The sequence below is a fragment of the Cygnus atratus genome, chromosome 3 (genome assembly GCF_013377495.2).
Source record: "Cygnus atratus isolate AKBS03 ecotype Queensland, Australia chromosome 3, CAtr_DNAZoo_HiC_assembly, whole genome shotgun sequence".
NCBI classification, from domain to species: Eukaryota; Metazoa; Chordata; class Aves; order Anseriformes; family Anatidae; genus Cygnus; species Cygnus atratus.
Window position 1 is genome coordinate 118,701,555 of NC_066364.1, and position 23,405 is coordinate 118,724,959.

The 23,405-nt window shown below is 41.0% G+C and overlaps 1 protein-coding gene across 6 annotated transcripts in view; it reads right to left on the minus strand.

The window, feature by feature from the left end:
• Positions 1–23,405, minus strand: part of SPTBN1 (spectrin beta, non-erythrocytic 1) — a 134,902-nt gene that overhangs the window by 4,735 nt on the left and 106,762 nt on the right. For 5 of the 6 annotated variants that reach the window (XM_035565501.2, XM_050710061.1, XM_035565500.2 and 2 more), the window contains 15 exons: positions 20,244–20,390; positions 18,422–18,685; positions 17,491–17,715; positions 17,195–17,284; positions 16,622–16,900; positions 15,293–15,423; positions 13,690–13,894; positions 13,165–13,539; positions 10,803–11,047; positions 10,240–10,378; positions 9,055–9,139; positions 7,702–7,898; positions 6,465–6,577; positions 5,713–5,776; positions 311–549 (listed from right to left, as the gene is read on the minus strand). In XM_035565501.2, coding sequence (XP_035421394.1) covers positions 311–549; positions 5,713–5,776; positions 6,465–6,577; positions 7,702–7,898; positions 9,055–9,139; positions 10,240–10,378; positions 10,803–11,047; positions 13,165–13,539; positions 13,690–13,894; positions 15,293–15,423; positions 16,622–16,900; positions 17,195–17,284; positions 17,491–17,715; positions 18,422–18,685; positions 20,244–20,390 — 2,798 coding nt within the window. Of the gene's footprint in view, positions 1–310; positions 550–5,625; positions 5,777–6,464; positions 6,578–7,701; positions 7,899–9,054; positions 9,140–10,239; positions 10,379–10,802; positions 11,048–13,164; positions 13,540–13,689; positions 13,895–15,292; positions 15,424–16,621; positions 16,901–17,194; positions 17,285–17,490; positions 17,716–18,421; positions 18,686–20,243; positions 20,391–23,405 lie in introns of those variants that run through there. The other variant, XM_035565505.2, reaches the window with a different exon arrangement.

Sequence of the window (23,405 nt, forward strand, 5' to 3'; positions counted from 1 at the left end):
GATCTGGAATCAAATCCCACTACTGCCATGAATTCATCATGTGAAGTGGGAAAATCATGGTATCTTCATGCCTCTGTTTTCCACCTCCTAAGTGTGGCTAATACTGCATTCTCTACTATGTATCATTAGATAGCAACTTCATTGAATATACTGTTCGATCATGTATACACAGTTCCTAGAACAACAGGAACATAAACTTGGAAAGTACTTTGGAGCTATGAGAAGACAGTAACAGCAGTGGTAACATTTACCATCTCACATCACAGCGAGTTCGGATGCAATTATATGCATTAAGCATCAAGTACTCTACCTGCTGGAGGCTTTCTTGCTGTGTGTCTCCCACTCATGTTTACGATGTAAGAAGCCTTCCATCTGAGCTGAAGGAATCTCCTGTGTTTTGGCTGGTAGGGTAGCAGCAGTCTGGGCCTGAATGGCAGCCTTGGCTTTGCGGTCTGCCGTTGGAGAAGGAACAGGACTAGACTCTTTTGAACTTGTCCTCTGTTCTGCAGCTCCATTGACCATTTCATTTGTTTCTGCAGTTTCTGCCACCTAGGAACAGTGGAAGAAATGTTCAACTAGATGCCTCGTGACACTAAGGTTTCTTGCAGTTAATGTTTCCCTGCACAACGTGGCTGTGTATAAACTTTGCCTGGAGAATGACACAGGCCAATAAAATCTTTCTCACATTCCATGGAGACACAGAAGGCCAAGGAAATTAGAAGGTATGAATGGATTAGTACTCATTTTATAGGTGGAGAGACAGGAATATAAGAGCTGCTAAACTTCAGTGTGAGTTTTACTGTGCTTTGCTCTGCTAGTCAATTCATATTCTTTTATATATTGTTATTCCTAAAATGAGAGCATTCAGTTCTGTTGCTAAGCGCTCAAATGTTTGGAACAGTAACAATCACACTTTCTGTGAACCTGAGAGGAACAGTAGAAGTTATACACATCAGCCACCTTAAATACATTTATAACATTACTGGGGCATAAAAAGTCTATGAAAGGTATTAGCTGTATGTCAACAGAAAAATATGTCAAAATTGCCCAGGAGCATTTACAAAAATTTGCAGAATTTGTTTCTGTAAAAGCTCCTTTCCCACTTTCCCCATTCCCCTAGTGACACAACAAAATCAAAACATGCAGAAATTAGAAAGTTTACACCATGCATTTCATCTCCACCATCTCAGTTAGGATATTGGATCATAAAGACAAGGGAAATGAGGTCATATGTCATTTTATCACGGTCTTTTTCAGACTTTCATTATTAGGTGGATTGGATTTTTGTTAAAGGAACTGAAAACCACCACAGTCACACAACATCACACAGCTATTTACCCCCAAACAAAGACAGAACCAAGGCCTTGCCCATCACTTGCTTTGTTGATCGCGTTGCCTGTCGCACTGTGATCGAGATAGCCTAGAGAGCAGCCATGTTTCCAGCAGCTCTGACTGGTCAAGCTGTCGACGTCTTCAGGAGCCATTCATCCAAAAATCATTTAAATTGGAATCCTAATGGCTATACACTTTGGAAATGCAGCTTGGTCCCAGTTTGTTTTTTTTTTCCTTGTAACATTACTTTGACATGTAGAGCCATTTGGTAGCAGCTCAGGAGTTACACAACCAGTGTGTATTATTATTATTAGCAAGTTACTAAAGCTTAGTGCTGCTAATGCTCTAGTAGATTACAAACATTCTGGACTGTTTTTATGCAGACAAGCAGGTATTTGTGAATGGCACAGTAATTAGACATTCCCACTTCTGCAAAAAGCCCGAACAATTCAAAAGCAGCCGAATTATTATGCAACAAACTAAATTTTGCCACCATTGTCTAAAACTTCTTGTACCTGCCAAGTATACATTATTGTACCTCACACCTTTGTACCTCAGATATTGACCTAGAAAGATCTAAGTGTCAACTTGCTATGAATATGGGAAGGGTTGGTTAACTGCCTTTAAGCAATCTAAATCTCCAGAGTACAGACACTACATCACTGAAACAGGGAAAGAATCACAGCTCACATTCCACTTCAAGTCATATCTATTTTACTCTGTCCCTAAAGACACGTAGCCTTACAGCCTAGTTATCAGAAGGAACATCTACCCTGCACTGAAGATCTATCTAGTGTTATCCAGCTGGAGTAAAAATCAATGATGCTGCTTCTTCAAACTTAGGTTAAGTCAAAGCCATCAAACCCTACTATTTATATTCAAATCTCAAAATAAAACAAAAATGTTGATTAAAGGAGGGCAGGAGGTAGGGGGAATAAATAGATGAGACTGAAGATTATCCAAACACTGCCAGCACTGCTGCTGCAACACAGGTAGTGAAATACACAACCAGTGATTCACCAAAGAATGCTTAATTAATTAATCACCACCAGCACTGATCAATGGCCAACATACCACATTAAAGAAAAAGGATAGCCATTTGAAAATTTTACTGACCACTGACTGTTACTGAACTTCAAACATACTCTTCTTTTAAACTGACAGGATCCCTGTCTGAGATATATGAGGCACTTGTGAACAGCAATAAAGAATTAGTGGAGACTTGTAGTCTGCATGCTACATAGACCACAGTTGACTCAGCACAACTACCCAGAACTACCTATTAGCTAAGCCAATGCTGAAAGTAGTATGTTTTCTGTAGTGATACAGACAAGATGTGAAAATATTACAGATTTTGGGGTACCTGTAATGATTAATCTGAAGTAAAACAGACAAGTTCCAGAACAGCAGCCACTGCACAGCTACTTAAAATGTTTTTATGGTAAGTAACATGTAATTCAGTGCTGCAATCTACAAGCCTGTGGTTTTAAATGATAACTGCCAACTTTAATTACACAATCAGACCTGTAAAATCTACTTAAAATGCTGCTGATTGTAAAAGGGCTATGAAAAGCTTTATTGATGCTCTTTCAGGTTTTATTTCCTTTCCATGTGTTATCTACAATTAACAGAAAACAAGCAAAATAAATCTGAATCATAAACAGGTATGCAAAGAATGTGTCATGAAAATAGAGAAAAACAGGAGCTAAACAAATTTTAATGGAAACATGCATTTGGCATGCAAAGACAATGCAACAGAGGACAAACATTAATAGCAAACTGTACTGTTACAACAAAACAGTTATCACATACATGAATACAGTTTTCTTAATTGTGACTGAGAGATTAGTTGCGAATTCTTTAGTGGCTAGAGACTACTCTTGAGGTATATTTAAGTCAGGACTGTATAACATGCAACAAGACAGCCAGTGACAATGACATCCATCCCTTGGATTTTCATAGTGCTTGAAGCAACATTAAGTACAGGTCATCAACTTAAGTCTCTGCACCACAGCTTAAATACTAGAGACATATTTGCCTTTTCAGATGCAAATAGATGACAGCCTGTGTATTGTTCTGGCATAAGTAACCATTTTAATGTTTTAAGCCGGAACCATACGCCATACTGAATTGGTGAAATCTTACACTTCTTGTGCCTAAAATGATTACCTTAATTGATGACATAATTAATTTTTCTTAATCATGTAAGTATCATTTCTATATAGAAGTGGACTAATGCAAGTAAAAACATGTATCTATATAAATTACCTTTACAAACTAATTTTTAGCCAGAATACATCTGAAGGCTTCCCAAATTGTGGTATCTGAAGCTACAGCTAAACTGCTCTGAGAACTGCCATACTCTTAAAGGCACACAGACCCAACACTGGTGTAAGTAGACACCAGATCATTTGCATAATTTTATATGAAAATTTAAAATGCATTAAGAATATATATCTTGTTATCCTGACAAAAGAAAAAAAACATGCATCATGAAGTGGAAAGACAAGTTACAGTAAAAGTACAATTACTGAAGCACATCCTTTCAACCACCTCTCTTTATGAGCTTAGCCAATACAGAATAATATAGCTGCACTGCTCAGCTGGTTGTCAGAGAAAATCTGACCAACTACAGCATATTTCATGCCTCAAGTCAGAAATAATACAGCTGTGTACATCTGATGTATTGCAACACAAGATTCAGTGAACTGACCTAAAAAGCTCTCATGGAAAACTGTGAAGTGTGGATGGCAAAGATTAACATGGAAATGCATTATGTATCATGGTAATAAAATAAAAAATGAAGCAAACAGGTGATGTATAAGACTGTGATAACCAGCAAGGTGATGATGATCTGGGATTCATATTCCTTGCCACAACTACATATAATTTCATAAACATTAGAATGTAAAACACTCATCTCACTTCTTCATTAATATTGAAGATGAACTGAAAGGCTTTATTTAAAAGAAAGAAAAAGACAGAACTGCTTATTATCCAACAGCATTAATAGAGTCTGTGTGAAGACCCAGAAGTAACTGGGATGGATGATCTGAAAGGTAAGCTTATGCTGAAAGACAGTTCCTCCCAATGTCCTAGACTGGGACCTTTATTTCCTTTGTGGTAATAGTAGAAGTTCTAATATCTGCTGATGTGAGCCTGCCAGGAGCCCTTCATGTGTTTACTATGACCTGAGAGAGTGAGGTTCAAAAACATGACAGAGAAGTGCCAGTTTTTACCACAATTCAGAGCATCAATTGGAACAAGCAGGCTTTGCAGGAAGGTAATGAAGAGATAGGCCAGTTTTCAACTACTGTGTTGCTTTAAATAAACGTACATATTTACTGTTATTTCTATGGCTGCACATTTAAGAGTATTGGCATGCATCCTGACTCCACTAGAACCTCCTCTGTCAAGAAAGAATGAATTGACAATTCAGCCTAGATCTATAGAAAATAGAGAGCTGGGATCTTAGACCACTGTACTTTATTTCACTTTCAAAGAAAAGTGTCACAACCTCTCCATAAGGGTCTGCATCCTAATCTCATTTGTACCACTGTATCTTCAATGTCAGTCAATGGAACTGCTGTTGCATAAATTCTCCAAGGGAAAATGGGGCCCCAAAACAGATAGTCAGCAAGATCACAACTCTTCAAAAGGACTAAATTCCAAGATAAATCTAGAAACTATTTTTTATTGGTTTATTTCATGCTTATTTTTATCTGCAGGCAATGAATCCATTCTGCATGGAATGTTATAAAGCTAACCTTAAGGCTTTTAATTTGTTGGTAGTTACAACACTCCCCTCCCTCCCAGCCTTTTCTACTGAGCTCACTTGCATGTATTGTCTTTGGCCTTGTGAATAACTCACTTTCTAATGCAGCTGATTTAATAATGTTGCCGTGCTGAAACCTGTTAGTGTAACTCGATGCGTCATACCTGTCAGATTCTAGTTCTCTTCTTCATTATGATGTAATCTCATTAAATCTCAATTACTCATATAAAAGACGGTTTAGCTGGAAAATCTTAATACTATTAACGACATGAAAAACTCACAGTAAATAACATGAAATAAATGTGTCACCTTAAAGCAACTGAGTGTCAGTGGGGATATTGAAATAAACAAGGATTAAAGTGAAACAAAATGTATCTCCAAGGGGCTGCTAATTAAATAAAATCAACTGATGGGAAGGAAGAGAAAAGCAGCAGGGAAATCTGAAGCCAAAAGATTAAACCAGAACCAGTAAACCATACTGAAAAAATGGTGTCTTTTGCTGCAAATGTTTCTTTATGTCACAGTCCAGACCATGATCGGTCATTGGCTGTCCGTCTGCTAATAAAGTTTTTGTAGTTTTGGTAGGTTTGGGAGCGGTAACTAACCCGTGGAGATTCCTGGTCTGATGGCAAACCATTTTGGGAAACCTGTTCTCCTTTTGTTCCATCCCTGTTGAGAAAGGAAAAAGAAAAGATATTAAGTTCTTGAAAGTCACAAATCTTTTTCACCAAAACAAGATTTTCGTACTGAATTTTGCATATCTCAAATTCAAGCAAGCTCTTAAAAACTGCCAAGTCATCTGTTGACAACACTGTAAAAGCATTGCCTTTAAAAGGTTTCCACTTGCAAAGGCAGAAGCCTACTGCAATAAAGAAATGCACCGCTGAATAAATCCAGTGTTTAAGTGTGATCAAAATAGGCTTTCATGACGGTTACTACCTCACAAAGTCTACTCCTGTCATACAAGTAATTTCATAAATGTTAATGTTACATGGACACGGCTTAAAATCCATCCGTAACAGATGCTCATTAAAGGAGAAAGCAAAGATTGTTCAGAAATTTTAATTAATAACACACAGGGTGTATAAGGTGTATAAACAGCATTTTTACTTGAAGGCCAGGTATGTCTTATGTTATAGGAACTGCTTCATGGTGAAAAATTGGAACATTCAACCTAGCAGTGAATTGAGATCTCTGGGCAAGGTCTTGCCCCCATCAGCTACATCCATGAAGTCTTCTAAAAATGGTCACATCACAAAATCACGCAACCTCCAGACTCCCCCTTTACAACACATCTTCACCCTGAGAATCCTGACACGTGAAGTGTGCAGTTCAGCTTCCTGCATCGTGGGCTTACCATTGCTGCTGGGAGTCTGCATCCTCTGCAGCCTTTGGGCTTGGCTCTGGAGTAGGCGGCTGTCTCTTCCTCTCCTCTTCCTCCTGTTGTCGACGTACTTCCAGCAGTTCCAACTGATAAATGAAACATTTTTGTGCATGTTAAAGCATTGCATCTCAGTCATTTTTCAGGGGCATTACTAGAAATGAAGAACAATACCCTACATTTTTCTGAAACTTACTGAAATTAAAGTTTATTGGCATAAAATTTGAAGGCACAGGTCTTTATTAATTATACAAAGCTTCTTGCACTGGATTTGGCACTAAGTCAGAGCATCAGACTCTAATATGAAATGGAGTGCCTGCGCAGCAGCTTGCTATGTCCAGGTATCTTACCTAATTCGTTAAAACAAAAAAAGAAAAACAAAACAAAACCAAAAAAACAAAGTATCCCAAGCTATCAAAATATTTAAAAGTGACATCCTCTTGTCTGCTTGACATACACGAAAGTAAAATGTTTCACATCGGAATCCCTGAAATTAACCATCAAAATAAAAACAGCTTGTTTTTTGAAGATGCTATGAAACTCCAATTCACTGTCTGCAGCTGTGATGTTCAGTGAGTGTTAAAAATTAAGCCATTTCAATTTTAGTGTCTAAAGATTGTTCTCTAGAGATACTCTCCAAGCATTAATTACTGACATTTCAGCTCTGATGAAAATGTTTTTTAGAGGTTTTTTTTTTTGTGTGTGTGTTTTTTGCTTATGTATTTATAGGGGAAAATATAGCCTTGTACTGGAGCAGTCAAAACACAACAAACATTTTTATTGAACTCGTCTCCCCATGCTGTCCTCTTGAACTGAAAATATTTTCAAGAGTTTGGATCTGGGTTTTCTTTCCTCAGCATCTCCTTTCCCTTTTAGCAGTATGGCCTGTACATCAGAGAGCTGGGGCAAACCACTCAACTCTAGAATTTGCTTCTGGGACATCACTCCTGGGCCTCTGACAGCTCTTGCAGACTACTAAGGTCATTTACCACTTAAGCTCCTTTTGCAGGCTGTTGAGCTCAAATGAACCTAAGAGGGTTTTAGCATTGTTGGGAACATGAAACTTCAGGCCCTGGGTGATTGCCCTTGGTTGGCCCTCCACAGCATCAACAAATGGAGATGAGGTTGGTGGTGCTGGGAAGTTACTAGGAACAATCAGCTGACACCACAATGGGAATGGCCAAGAGGAGTTCTTCTTGTCTAAAGCACTCACCGTGGTCAGTCTTTCCAGTGCTGCAAATCTCTCATCCCAAGTAGCTGCGGATTTCTCAAATGCTTCATGCCGCTTGATTAATTTTTCCACTTCATCAACACTTTGACCTATTTCACGACTGGATAGGTAGGGCTCCTGCCCCAGCAGCCAGGCCTCAGCCACACTTGCATCTCTTGAAAACTGATGCACCTCCAAAACTGAGTAAAGAATGTACAGACATCAGTGCTATTAATGTCAAAAAGGGCATCATGAAGGTATTGGGCATCTTCTGAATTTACTTTAAAATAGCTGGGGGAAAAAAGCAAATGTATTTGGCTAAGTGTTTTCCTTAACTAAGTTCACTGAAATTAACAGTAAAAAGACAGAAATTTCTCATGTTGGCTTTGCTTTGAGGAAAAACAAAAGTTAAGGCCCACCTTTATTTCTTGTACAAACTATTTCTAATTTCAGTGTCTCCTTTCTGTTCTAATCTGCTGTTACCTAGTAACTTCACGGACGAAATTCTGTTACTTGCTGGTTTTCTTCCTCACTCTGCCCTGTCAACCAAACAGCTAGACTGAAGGCTGCAAGCCTGTACTTCATGCTTGCCTACGATGCTACAGTTCCAGGTTTCCTTTCAGCTGAAAAAAGCTTCCACAGCTTTTGTGAATGACATTGCAACAATTTTGATGAAGAATATGGTTCAACCACCCAAACTTAGGGACAGGCAATCATGCGATTCTTTTTCTTAAAGCCTGCTGAGACTCAGAATGAAGAAAGTATGCACAGCAGCCCAGAACTCCACAAAATGATTACACTGTGCTGTACATTTTGAGATGCTCAAAGTGCACGTATTGGTAACTATCTGCTGCAAAGCCTTCAGTCCATATGAGTTACAGAAAACCTTGTTAGAGTATCTGAACTGTGTTGTTGTTTCTGGTGTAAAAACTGGAAAATGCTCTAACATTTAAAAGTACATCTTTTGTCAATAAACTCATTAACCTAGCCTCTCAGACAATGCTGGTGTGTTACATGTGTAAGGTAACAAAGCTTTACTTCCCCGTATTTTTTGTTAGTACATCCTTTGTAGAAAAACAGTTGGAATGTGACACCTGCAAAACCTAGTGCATCTGTTTCACCTAGCTCCAGTTTTGGTCATACAGAGTAAGACCTTTAGTGCAGGTTTCTTTGTTTCAAGTTCTCAGTTATTTTACAATTAACAGACATGAATTTTATAGTTAGTACAGTACAAAAACACTTTCAAGTGATGAAAAAAATAAAAAAGGAGTTGTAAGTTTTTAAAGTGCTCAGAAAGACACAGTGAAGAGAGAGTTAGATACGGCCCTGCCAAGAAAAATGCGAGGACATCCTTACTCAGTCTCAGCCACTCCCATCTGTCTTCCCATTTGTCAATCATTTCTTTTCTTTTCTCTGTCAGCTGCAGTAGCTTTTCCTTGATCTGGATTTAAGAGGAGAATGCAGGACTGTTACATAAGCATCAGGCAGCACGGTCACCTCACCACACTGTGTAAGCTGGTATCACAAGCAAAAGGCACTGGCATTTACTGACAGGATACATTGTGCTGGATTGTCAGGAATGACTTAAATATGAATATTATGGCTTTTTTTTTTCTTTGAAATACAAATAAATATGACATTTACATTAAAACACTATGTTTGCATAAGCATACAGTATCTGTTAAGAACTACAGTACCAAGATTATTTGATCAAAGGAGTATAATGGACAAACAAATCTAATGGTACAACCATGCAGTGTATCTTCCACTTTTTTTTATTTATAGATAATGCAAAATGTGCTACCTGTGCTAACAATGACATGCCAGCATAAGCCCTATATCATTCACAGGGTGAATACTGGCTAGCAAAACCTTCCAGTTCCTGAGGAAATGTTACTCTGAGGCTGCTCTGCAGCACTTATGTGTAACACAAACACAGAAAACATGACCTCCCCAAGCAGGCAGTCTTACGACATTTGGCTATCCTCCCTCTGCAAAAGGGAGGCAGGAAGAAACGAGGGTTGAGCCTCTATCCTTTGGCTTAGTCAAATCAGAAAATAAATCAAGGCCTTAGGAAGTCAAATACATTTCTCTTGTAATATCCCCTGGATTTACTCCCTGTGAACTTCTTCCTGCTCCGTCCCCTAGCAGGCCTCTTCATAAGCATTCCAGCTGCCCTCAACAAAATTCAGGCTGCCTCTCAGTTGTCTCTGCTCTTGCTCTAAGAAATCACCTTTCCAAGCACAGCCATCCCAGAGACAGCTCTCTGCAGACTGAATGCAACAGCTTCTTTGCATTTCCTGGACGGACAGGGATACGTTAAACTTTGGTGCCATCTCTGCTCCCCCATATGAATCCACAGCATTAAATCTTACGCTAATTTCACAATAGCAAGTAACTGCAATAGTCCCTGAAGTAATGCACGTCATTATAAATATGCACCTTATTAATCCATAAATTACACAATGCAAGTTTCTCTAGCTGAAAAGGAATCTATAGGCCAGTGCACTGCAGTTGTTACCCATTCAGTAAGCACAATACCTCCTCTGATGCGTAGTGTTTTCTTGCCAGAAGAGATTTGCCAAGCTCAATACAGGTAGTAAAGCTGTCATTTCGGGCATCAATTTCTGCTTTGATACCCTGGTGATTGTTCATTAGCAGTTCAACAGACGACACATCCCTAAAATAGTCAATCCATGGTTCAGAAACATGTATTTCAAATTTAACAGCTGCTACATTAAAAAAAAAAAATCTAACCCAGAATGGTATGATACAAAATTTAATTCCTAGGTTGTCTTTGTAGTTCAGGAAACAGGGACCGTCAGCAGCCATTCCATAGGGACAGCACCCTTCTATTGTCAGTTGGGGGTCAGATAAAGAAATTTGTGGGACAATCTTTGAACATAATTTTCTATTGCCACTACTTCAGCAGCCCCCAGCCTCTACTGGGCAGCAATACATAAGAGCAAGCTGCCACAACACCATCCCATTATGTCAGCCACTGTTTCAATTTCTGGCTCAGCAACACTGAGTGTTACAGATGTTCCTCAGCTGACCTGCAGCCTTATCTTCTGCATGATACTACAAAAGATACTTCACATTACCTTGGCTTTTCCTGGGCTTCAATCTGCCTGATAACATCTTCCATCCAAAGCATGAGATCCCGAACCATGCTGAAGAAACGGAATTTGTCTCCTGTGTCCACCAGTCTAACCCTGCGGCCCTCGCAGGCATCCAACAGTGCCTTCCAGGCTTCTAGGACCTCATTTTCCCTCTTCTGGATGTCATCAGCTTTGTCCCCAGCATAGGCAGCCTGAAGGCGTGCAGCATCCTCCTGCAGCTGTCTTACCTGGCATGTGTTTGTAAGAGATAAATGAATCAACATTTGGGTATTTTTGAGTATCAAATATGGGGGCATTTTAGCTGCTAATTCAAAATTGGAATGGCTTTCTGAAGTCATTGTCAATATTAATTGTCAATATATGTGGTCTGTCAATACTAGAAAGGTTTATTCTGTTACTCGGTCAGTATCTCTCTACAAGAATGTTTCTTAGAGAAGTCTGTGGGACAAGGGACCCCAAAGACAAAGATTTGCCACTGCCTAAGCCTCGTGTAAAACTGGATGCCAATATAAAGTGACTGTTAAATTCCAGGGCAAAAGGGGACCATTTTCATCATCAAATTTTCTTCCTCCCACACAAGTGAGAGAATACCACTCAGGAACTCCCATATCAAAACCATTTTTCTAGCTGACACAGAGATGATTTTTTCAGAAATGCAGATAATGACTTCAAACAGTAGAAATTTAGAAATTCAAAGATCCTTCTATTATTAGAAATCTCTTTTGCTTACAAACGCTCTCTTGGGACATCAAATGCTATTTCTTGTCTGTTTCACATATTTTCCGAGCCAAGAAACACTGTATTGGGTCTTTTCTAATCATTCTCTCATTTTAGAAAGGTTTGATTATGAAATTAAACGGTGTTCTAGCTACAGGCACACAGATCTTGCCACTGCCACGATGATCTATGGTGGTACTCTAGCAGTTTCACCCCAGAACTATCCTAAGTGCTTTCGACATAGCTCAGTGCTATCATTACCTATTCCCTCATTTAGGTCTTGATTCTAATTACCTTTTTGAGAGACTGGGATTGGTGTTTTGTGAATGTCTCCCATTTAATGTATAAAATCTACAGCTTCTTCAAGCAAAGCTCTTGAAAAAAATCAAATGGTTGCTACACCCTCTTTATTCTAGTGTAAACAACTATGTAAATTGCAACATAATCAAGATCTGGCAGACAGTTCAGTCATAAAAACTTTCTTTTCTGACCTACTGAGATAAATACAGCCAGTCTTAATTCCTCCATTCCTTAAGCAACTTGTTTCTCTCCAGAATTCTCATTTTGGCAGTTGAACATTGTTGGTGTTTTTTTGTTTGTTGTTTTTTTTTTTTTTAATTTAGAATCCCATGTGTGCTGTATGAACAGCTGCCTTCTTCTATTTAACATACCTTGGCTTCAGAAGATAAAGAATTAGACCAAGTTTGGCTGCTTTTAAAAACCTTAGCCTGGACAAATCCCCTCAGATTGCTATTAGGATGCATTATAAAAAGCGATATTCAAGTCAGAAAGCCTAAACTCATAACCGAGTCAGAAAGCCTCTCGGTAGATCTACAGACTTACTTTGCCTCCCAGAAAGCAAGAAGTGCCTAACAGAGGAGATTTCTAAAGATTTTTTTTAATAAGCTTACACATCCCTTTATATTTCCTTCTGCTGGCATAAAGAGCAAGCAAACCTAAGGTGGCTTTCAGTACAATTAATATAAATTCTACTCAAGAAAAACATTAAGAACAGAAAAACCTGAAACCTGCATTTCATCTTATCTCTGGTATATTAAAAATTCTTGACAGACTTAGTATCTGTTCATTGTCTTTCAGAAGTTGCCTGAAGAGACACTATCTTAAGTCAAATGATTATTTTTCTTTGAATGTAAACTGTTTTCCTACCATATCTGCCATGCAGTGTCCTACTAACAGTGCTGCTGCTTGGGGCAATCAGAAAAAGCTTCTCTGCGGAGCTAGTGTGTTACCCTCATGCCTCCCTATCCATACTCTATTCCTAAGACTAGTAGGAGACATCGCAACTTTTTGCTTTACTTCAAATCAATACAGAATTTCTCTGCATTTATGAATTCTTCTCCAGCCAAGGGCAGGAGATGGAATAAAGTTCAACAGGCAATTATCCGTGTATTCAGAAATCCATTGATTTCTGTTTTAGGGAAACTAATTAACCTAATGCAAGAACAGAGAAGCAGAAAAACAGATAAGAAAATGATCCATAGGAACTTATTCCCATAGGAATACACTTGGCAAGCAGCTGCCAGCACTCTGTCTCCCAGCCACAGCGGGGGCAAGAGCAGTGGAAGCACTCTTCAGCCACAGACCGTGTTGTTCACTTGCTACACACCTGGGTACCGAGCGCCTGGATATCATGTTCAAATGTAGTGTGCATTCTCTGTAGTGTTTCCACTGTGTTTTGGTCTCTACCAAGCTCTTCTGGCAGTTTCTTGTGTTTATCTTGAATGCGTCCTAAGATTTCCTTGGCATCATGGTAAAATTTGTGCAGTTCATAAGAGGCTGCTAGAATTTGTGTTCTCGTGTCAATGAGCTCCAGGAGATCAGCCCAGGCCTCATTGAGACCATCCTTCCACTCTGCAATTGTTGCAGCATCTGAATGTCCAGAGTTGATGAGTTCATCTGCCATGTGGTTAACGGTATCAACACGCTCCTGTCCAATGTTTCCAGTGTCTCGGGCAAATTCCCGGAATCGCTCCTGTAGCATCTGAAACACAGAGAAACGGATTCATGCAAGGCTGTATTTGCAAAGCGATCTGAGCAAACCAGTCAAACCAACCACCCATTTATATGAACCATCTACTTGTGTGCAGCCTCCAGAGAAAGGTCAACCTGCAGCCACATCCAAAGAACTTACCGTTACATGCTCATAATCCTGTCCCAGCTCATGGGATCCTGCCACCACCTCCCTTTCAGCAATCCACTGCTCCAGGTCATCCACCTCTCGGTTAAGCTGGAAGAGCCTGTGTCTCTCATCCAGTTTGCCTCTTCTCTCTTCAGCTAGATCCTTCAGGCCTGCATACAGCTTATCCACTTTGGACTGGCGCATGCTGATACGCTCACTGAAAAAAAACAAAGAGCATCAAGTCCTCCCTATCTTTTACAAATAATAAGAGTAGACTGAAAAAAAATACAAAGAATAAAAATCACGCTTGGGATATTTAATCGCCAGAATGTGTGCCTGCTGTATGCAGGAATTTGGCTCAGACACCCTTAACCAGCCTTCTGCTGGGATAGCTGGCTGCACTAGCTGGAAATCTCTTCTGCCATGTACGTATACCTCCACTGACTTTAGAGAGTGAAGCTGGGAACCATGACTTCCTTTTGTTTGACCACAGATCATACCAGAGCCTTCTCCCATAATGACAGGAAGGATTTGAGCTGCTGAGGCAAGGAGCATTTCATTTTTATTTAAATTCTGCTTCAAAGTTCAGAAGCACTGATGGGTTTCTTTCACTTTAAAGCTCAGCATTTCCAAAAGTGATTAATGTTTCTGCTTGCCGTTATCTTTCCATATATTTTGTCTGAGCCATACAGCCCTGTCAAATTGCCTTCCCTCTGCCATATGAAGTCAATTATGTTATTGCAGTGAGCTCAGCCAGGAAATCCACTCTCATCAGAAATTATGATGACCACAAGAGAGTGCTTTTGAGTTAAATAACAACCTTCCAACAGGGGCAAAGAGTATCTTGCCTAAGATTGTTCTATCTTCCTCTCTGCAAAGGTAGAGCAGTTACACAAATCAGCCTCATCATCAAGTCAGCCCCACAGTCAAATCCAGTGGAGAATTCTGTTTGCTTAGCTGCAGCTCTTACAATGAAACAGCTCTTACGCTTCTTGAATTCTCTCACAGGGAAGCCTGTTTGAGAAAGTTGAGATAAATTAACCAAAATCAAGATGCTACTATGCCTATGTTTAAAGTATGAGATTCAAGTCTGAATCTCATACTCTGAATCTGAGATTCAAGTCGGAATTTCTACAGAAATCTCACAGAAGTAGATCTCAGGGAGCACTGCCCTAAGACAGAAGGATAAATAACTGTCACCCTATGGTCTGGACATAAAGTTGTCTGAAAGAACAAATAAGGATCTTTGTCTCAGGATTGCTATACCTCTGTACAGTTCAGCAGTGCTGGCAGATCTGACACTGCTAGCCTGCATAAAGGGTACAAGGGGCATTTATTGAAGGTGCGCAGTGCTATCCAGAAGTCAGGAGCTGCACATACTGACCCTTGTTCAGGGCAGAAAACTGCACCCAGAATCCCGGTTCTCCTAAAATCCTGTCTCTGGCCAAATCAATGTGGTCCAACATGTACCTCTAATGAAACTGAACTCAGCTTCCCCTGTACAAACTCCTGAGTTATTTTCTCTTTACTGTAGTGTTCGTGTGTCAGAACGAGCTAGTGAAGTGACTGAACTACTAAAAGAACTCGGGATACAATTAAAAACAGCAGTTAATACCTTTCAGGGTGATTATCTGCTACCAAAGTTCTGCTGGTCTTTGAAAGCTGGTGCACAGTCTCAGCATAGTCTTCTACAGCCTGTTCCAAAATCTGGTGCTTCTTCAACATGGATACTGCACTCTGTTCATCCTGTAATGGTGACAGAAAATGACAATCTACTCTCCCCACTCCAGGGCAAGACCCCACATAGCAATTTCATCTTGGTGCATTAGCAAAGAGCAGTAACCAGGAAGATTTATAAAGAGCTGCTCCCAGCTCCTGATGACTGTAAATTAACAGTTGAGTTCACAGTAAATGGTACCCACAGAAAGCAAAATGATGAGTAAAAAAGCGTGAATACAACAACCCCTCTGAGATACAGAACAAGATTACATCAGCTGCGCACTAAGCATGTTGAATTTCCTCTTCTATGAAGCTTTGTATGTTTACACACTGCTGACTGCACAGGGCTCAGAAAAATGAACAGTTTTAGGCACACTGCTTGTTAGGCTTTTCGGCTACTGACTGGATAAAGACAAGAAATCTTAACTAGCTCATGCCAAAGGATTCTCCACCAAAGTGCCTGGAGAAATTCCAATCAAAACTTATGTGTTGTTATGATTAAGAAAGAAAACAACTCTCAGTGTTACATGGTATTGTCAATAAGCCTTTTCATTAACATATTTTTCATGATGAGCTGCTGATGTTAATAGTCCTTTTCATTTGCATTGCTTAGATATAAAAAAGAAAACAAATCCTTGCTAACTGACGACTGAACACCCATGAAAGTGTTATGCTGATACAAAGCTGAGTTTGATTTTATCAGGTTAATGAAGATGCTGTGTTTTTGTAAATAACAAATAAGATACAGCATACTAACACCTACTTGCCAAGCTATTGAAAAATAAATGTTCAACTGGTTTGGTATGGTCTGATGCTGTTCAGGTTTCACTGTGCTGGTTGTAAAGACAGGCCTGTAGCCGACAACTAGTGGCTTCCACTGAGTGACCATCAGGCCTACTTCACAGACAGGTGCACCATGCTGTTCCCAGCAATTCCGCACTGCTGGAAGTGTTGCCCTAACAAGACTGCATTAGCACATCTGGCCTTGCAGCAAAGGAGAACACACAGTTGCCATCCACAGTCTGAGGCAGCTTCAGTACACCAAGATCTATCCTCCACACTACCCAAGATGTCATAACAGATAGAAGAGATGATCACTTGAGCTTTTAGAAGGGAATTAGATTTGTTTATGTTACCATTACATTAGCGACATATTAGATTATGTCACCTACCCCCTCTAGCTAAACAATTAAAATCAAGCTAGTGTTGCTGTGGAGCTGCTCACCTTGGCTTTCTCTTCTGACATCATGTAGAGCTCCTGCTCACTCATCCAGGCTTCGGCCTCGGCAGCATCAAAGTAATATTGCTGCGCTCTGTGAGACTCCTCTAGGCGCTTGTGGCGTTTCTCTGTCTCCTCAATTAGGAGGTTCCACAGCTGTTTCAAGTCTGCAAGTCTCTGCTGAATGGCTTCAGCATTAGGGCTACTGTCTGTGATAATATTTTGACTCCTCTCAAAAATATCATCAATACGAGGCTGATGTCCTTGGATTTCTTTCTGAAGGGTCTAACAGGAGAAAAGCAGACTTATGAGACGCTGCACCCAACAAAGAAAAATGCTGCTCAGGGATCTCACCTCTAGAGGAGCAGCAAAACACAAGCCATCAGCTCATGTAGATAAACTGGGGCTCTGCCCTCCATGAGCATCCTGGAACACGCTGCCCCCCAGCTATGGTCACCCCACCTCCCCATAGCACATCTTGACTGATGCACCCATAATTTTGCCCCAGGCCTTTCTTTCCTGAATTAGTCAGTGCTAAAGAGAAATAACAGGGAGGGAGCTCTGACAGCACCCGCTTACCTGGTTTTTCTTTATCAGTAGCTGCACAGTCTGGAGGTTGTGTCCATGATCAGTAGATGTTGCTATAGGCATTCTCTCTCCAACCCACAACTGAAAGCAAGAGAAAAAGAGCACATCTGATTTGGAGCAACCCCAGATACAGCTAGGACTGCAGACGGAGGCTGGTGTGCATGAGATGCAAAAAGCAGCTTTATTCTACGATGCTACTGAGACATGATTGAAAGGCCTCTTCCAAGCTCTGTGATAGGTGTGAGATTTTCCTAGTATATAGGGAATGGGATTTCTTTTGTACTCACAATTTCATCTTCCACATCCCGGTTAAACTGGTGGATTTCTTTGGAGGCCAGCAGGTTTGCCTTTCTTTCATTCAAAGGTTCCAGCAACTCCAAAAATTTCTTTTCTACAGTAAGGCGTTTTCCATCTACTTCATCTGTGCTCTTTCCTTCCTGACTTAAGGCCCGTGCCTGGCTTTGCAGTTCCTCTATCTCCTTCTTACGAACATCCATTTGATTCTCTAGCATCTAAACACAAACATGGCAAAAGAACTTGAAAAGTAGCGTAAAAGCAGTTTATGTGACTTGGGTATGTCAATAGCTATGTAAGAAGGAAGAACAGATGCTGATCAGTAAGGATTTACCACATTAATAATTATTGTAACACTCACGTTGCAAAGAACAAGGTTTAAACACAGATCCATTCCTTCACAGCTGCAGCCACCCACTGATAACCCCGTTACGCTTGCTTGCGCAAATGGTGAATTTGGCCGATAGAGCAGAGTTAAGTTGCTTCTATTGGGCATTCACAAGTTACTCTGAAAAATTTCAGAGCACAGCTAATTGCATGACAGCTTCACTGCTCCCTCCTGTCCTTACTGCTTCCTTAATGTCTTTACAGCAGCAAACCAGGGACCGACCAGTACTGGACAAGTTTGAATCAAGGGCAGGCAGCCAGGTTCAGAGAGGAGTGACTGGTGACTGGGGGACTACCCCAGGAGACAGAACAGAGACGTTAACATGGGAGAGAAGGAAGTACAGGGGAGCAACTGCATCAAGAAATTTATGGCCAATTTGTTTCTGGATGAGTTTTTGCTGTTTCTTAAAGATAGATGGAACAACAAGAAGAAAGAAAAGCAAATAAAAACTTTTCTAAACTGAAAGGATCTCCCATCTGTTCCTTTGAGTGCAGATATCTGCTCTCTGCCCACTCTGCAACCTGTGCTCCATTTACCTGCTGCTTCTTCAACAGGATGTTGACACTGGTGAGATCCTTTCCATAGTCGTCCGACTGAATTTGACTCTCCAAACCATTCAGCCACTTATCCAAATCAGCACAGCTCTGGGTAAAAAGCTCCGCCTTGTTTGCATCAAAGAGACGCTGAGCCTTGGTCTGGGTAGTGGATTCGAGCTCTTCCCACATTTGATGGAGACCTGTCAGCTTTTCTTTCACTACAGCTTCAGTCTCTGGTTTCTCTGCAATGAGCTGCATTCCTTCCTGCAAAGCAAAGAACAACCAAAATGGCACCTCCTCAGGAACACTCACAGACCATTAGTGAAATTATTCCAATTAGCAAGCACGCAGGATTCCTCATCTGCTGGCAACATCAACCACCATCTCCAATTATCCAATGACTCTTTCCAGAACAACAGCTCCCACATCCCTCTGTTGCCAGGACGAGAGTTTCTTGGCAATTGGGAAAGTCAGTCAACGCCTCCTTCCTCCTCCCCCCTACTCATGTTCCTTTGCGGGGGCTCCTGGGGACACTGCTGGGACTGGAGCAGAGCGGGCTGCCCCACACCGTGTTACATCTCACCAGGGCAGTGATGAAGACCCAGCATAATGCTGGAGCTTATGGCACCAAAACTTATCTGTGTGACTTGAGAAAGGTGTGTTGATGGGTTACAGCAATTACCACAGGTTCGTGCTAGTATCAGAGAACGTTCTTCCTTGGGAAGCAGGACACCTGTACCTAGCAGCAGCAGAGCACCTGGACTTGAAATATCTTTTTGTCTCTACAAAGACTGTATTAGCTTTGGAAATATTTTCTTCACCTCTAATTATACTTCTACCTCTACACTTACGTGGTCCCGACAATAGATAAATCTTGGATGTGAACACTACTCACAACCCAGAACATTCAATAGCGCTGACCCCCATAACATTAATAGTGATTGCCAGCTCTGACTCAAGACACAACTTTGGTACTTCTTTGCTGCAATCTGATTTTTCAGAGGCAAAGAATGAGGATGTACTAGCATCACTAAAAAAGCACATCCAGTACTAAGAGCAGACTTCTAATTACACCATTAAAGGGTATTGCTATTTGCAGATCACAGAAAAGCCTCTAATGGGATACAGAGTACCAAAGTAGGAAAGGAAACGAGCAATTAAGCTAACTTACATTGAACAGAAACCCCACTGTCAGAGCTAAAGACAGTTTAATTTTCCTCCTTAGTTTTCCAAAGTTGCACACAAGAAATGGGGGGAAAAGTACAGATCACAGCTTATAAAGGCCTTCACAGTAACTTGGTGAAAAGAGCTGTGAATCTATTAATTAATCACAAAACTGGCTGTACTTTACCTCATGCATTAAGTTGGTATGTGGAAAAGCTGCCTGATTATAGTCCTGAAAGAATGAAAACCAGCATGGCAGCACAGGTGTCTGAACTCACCTACGTTCAGTTATTTCCCGGGAAGTACTTTTCCTTTATTACCTCAAATCACAACATTTGCCCTTTTCAGCCTTTGGGTACGAAAAATAGGTTAAGCCTTCTTCCTAACACGTAAGAATGTTTAGACAAAGAAAATGAAACTGGCAACTTAGCCATTAAGTGTTCTGTGAATGTGTCTTGTGTAAAAATACTTAAGATTGATGTGAAATGAAGGGTTAGATGGAGACACAATGAGATAGTTACTCTACAGTAACGAAATCTCCTTTTGACTTAGCTGAATGCACAATTCAAGGACCAGTTCCTGCAGAGGAACAGATCTTCTCTTTGTGCATAACCATCTTTGACAAAGACAAGGGTGTTTTGGGACATTCTTTAGTTACCTTTTCAATCTTCTCCAGCCATTCTTTGTTGGATGCAAGTTCTGCCATAAATGCCTGATGCTTCAGCCATTTGCTGTGCAGGTTCCTTGCCTCATCATAGGACATATCCTGGGCTGTAAGCATCTTTTCATTGATCCAGAGTGAGAGCTGAAAAGGAAGATACACAGGTGTTCAGGACATTTGCAGTGGGGAATAATGCAAAGTATCCAAATGCCTCTGGACCGAGGATACAGAGATGCCCACTACAGAAGAGCTGCATGGGATTCAGAGACTGCTTTTATTCGGGATTCAGTCAAGGATCCAACCCTTTAACAGTTAAATAACATCTCCATCATATAAATAACCTCAAACCCAAACAGAAAGGAATCAACTCCATCATGAGCAAAATCAAACGGGTCTCATGCAGCTCAACAGGAAGAGAAACGGACATGTGTCCTGCTTTTTGGTCACAATGCACTTTCGCGCTGTTTTTCCCTTGCAACATTACGCAATGCACTTGCTACTCAGGACGGGACTTGAATGTCATCACCACACCCCTGTGGAGCCTTGTGGGTTTCCTCAGGACATTGCACAAGTACACACTAATGGAGTGGCATGCACAAGTCACTCTCCAGAATTAAGCAGAGCCCTAAGGTAAATCTTTCAGGGAAACACTGAGAGAGAAATTCTGTAGTTCTATCTGTATTAAAAGCCTTAAGAATAAAGATGGTTTGGGACCATTCATTCTCACCATATTTGTACCTTTTCCCTACAGTCTTTTCTCTAAAGAGATTACATAAACACTTGAATTCATTTATTTGTCCAGTCTCCAGCAAGGTTTTTGGTACTCGAGATACCCCTTTTCTCATTACCTAAAATCCAAGACTGATTGTGTTCTGATTTTATTCAAATACAAAGACACTGAGAACAATTCCCAGATCAACACTGGAGAAAAATCAATACTTTAAAAATACTTTATTTGCCAAGGGCAAACGGAATGTGAAAATGATCATAGCAGCCAGTACCAGATTTCCTCCTCCTAGGCTTAGTCTGACTGCTTTATCTGTTCCCTAGGTGTGGATGAAAAAAAACCACTATCAGTAATGTTTACAGAACTTGCAAAAAGATTGGTTTACTGCATATTTAAAGTTGCCTGCCAAAGAGGAAAATGTCAAAACAAATCTAAGCTTTTTTCCTAGAATGCCACTTGGGTGATACACGCTGTCTTGCTGAGGAAGCACTCTGACAAAAGGAATAACAGAGCACAGGCCAGACTTGCCAATTCACCACTGCGTATTCGGGATGCAGGACAACAAATTCATTCAGGATTCACAAGCCATTTTTAAATTGTCCCTTAAAGATATTGTGAAGTTCCACAAAAAGGGAAAATCAAAGCAATTTAAAAACAAGTCAGAGAAACTCATCTGATTTTGCTATCAAGTCTGAATAGAAAAATGCTCCCATTAATGGAGACCTCTGTAGGCATCTAAGGCGACAGTTCTACAGGCTGCTGCGCTACTTAACAATCAAAGGCTATATCAAGGATTACTATACAATGTGAAATAAGTGTGTTTATTCTTGCCTTTCTGGGGAAAAGTACAGCTGCTTCACTCTGAAAACTGCAGTGCTTGTCTTTTATTGTTTGCTTTTACCCAGCCACAGCATTAAGTCTTCCCAGGATTTAAAAGTGGTTCCCAAAGAAAGGTAGCATCATCTGTACTAACAGATGGGGTCACTGAGACACAGTCGGTGGTACACAGCCAGTGACTGTCAGGATAAAACCCTCATTTCTGACCTTCAGAATGTTGTTATATTCCTTCTGATAAGACAAAAGTGCAAATGAAGCATTTTAGGGGTGACTATTAAAATCTGGTTTTTGAAATCACTATAGTCACTGGAAGTTGGTATCTTCAGGGCAGAAATAGATTTAAAAAGATAATACAATAATTTGCTAAAACAGTGCCTCACATTGGCATTTTTGGTATTTGTTTGTCCAGGAAACCATGAGTCAGTTGTTAATGCCAGCAGAGCTAGACTTTTAGGTTTCATCCCATCTCCTGCACCCACACCACAAAATTTTGTTTCTGCCATCAGCTCCCAGAAAACCTGCAATGAAAAGCAGACCTAGCTAAGAGAAATGCAGAGACACAACTCTCATAAGACCGCCAGAGGAATAAGAGAAGGCAGAAGAGCACCGACTGCTGGTGTGCTTCCCAGACACTGCAAATGCCTGGGCTGACGCAGCCTCTCTCTCTGCTGAAGGTTCACAGACGTCTGTGGTCCATGAGAAGACCTGCTGGCACACTCGCTGAGCAGACAGAAAGCTTCTGACATGCAGCCTACCCAAATGTGTTTCCTCTGGCGTCCCCAGGGAAATTAGCCCAGACAGTGCTGGGGCTTCGAAGCTCTTACAGGAAGATCAGCTTTAATCTCCTCCAAGGTGAGCTGTAGAAGAGCAGGATGTCCCAGAAGACTAAACGGCAAAATTTATCTAATTCCCCCTCTTCTCTGAATTTCCTGTTGTCACTCTGTTTCATTCACTCTGCTAATTTAACACATTCATATTTATGAATGTAAGAGAGAGACAAAAAAAGCAATACCTCAGGATTAACTTGTGCCAGTGTATCCGACTACTAACACAACAATCTGCCATAGCTCCCTTCGCCTGTGACCCAGAGGAAAGATTTATCAGTGCTGAGCTGTTGTTATGAGCATTATCCTGCCACCTCCTCGAGTGCCACTGACCCTGCTCACTGCCTCGCTTGTGAGTCAGAGGAGGAAGGAGAGAGGGGCAGGAGGCCACATTTACAGCAAGGCTTTGGCCCAGAGGGACTGGAGGTGGCTGCCCTGGGGAAGGAACACACTGCAGAAAACACTTTCCTCTCCCCACATTACAGAACCTCCCTAATGCAGCGGGCAGGGATGCTGAAGATCACTGCCTGCTGAAACAGAGACTGGTTCAGATCTGCCTGCTAACAACTCCCGGTCTCCTGGCCAAAGGACATGGAAGAACGAAGGGCGAGGTATTCCCTTGGCTCCCTTCCACCTCCGCAGGGCAGTGGTGCTCCTGTAAGTGCTGGGAGGGAGCAGCTCCACAGAGCTGGCAGCCCCGTTTGAAGCGACACACTCCCTCCGGCCCAACGTAGGTATCAGTGGGCACTTTGTAACCCCTCCAGCACCAAT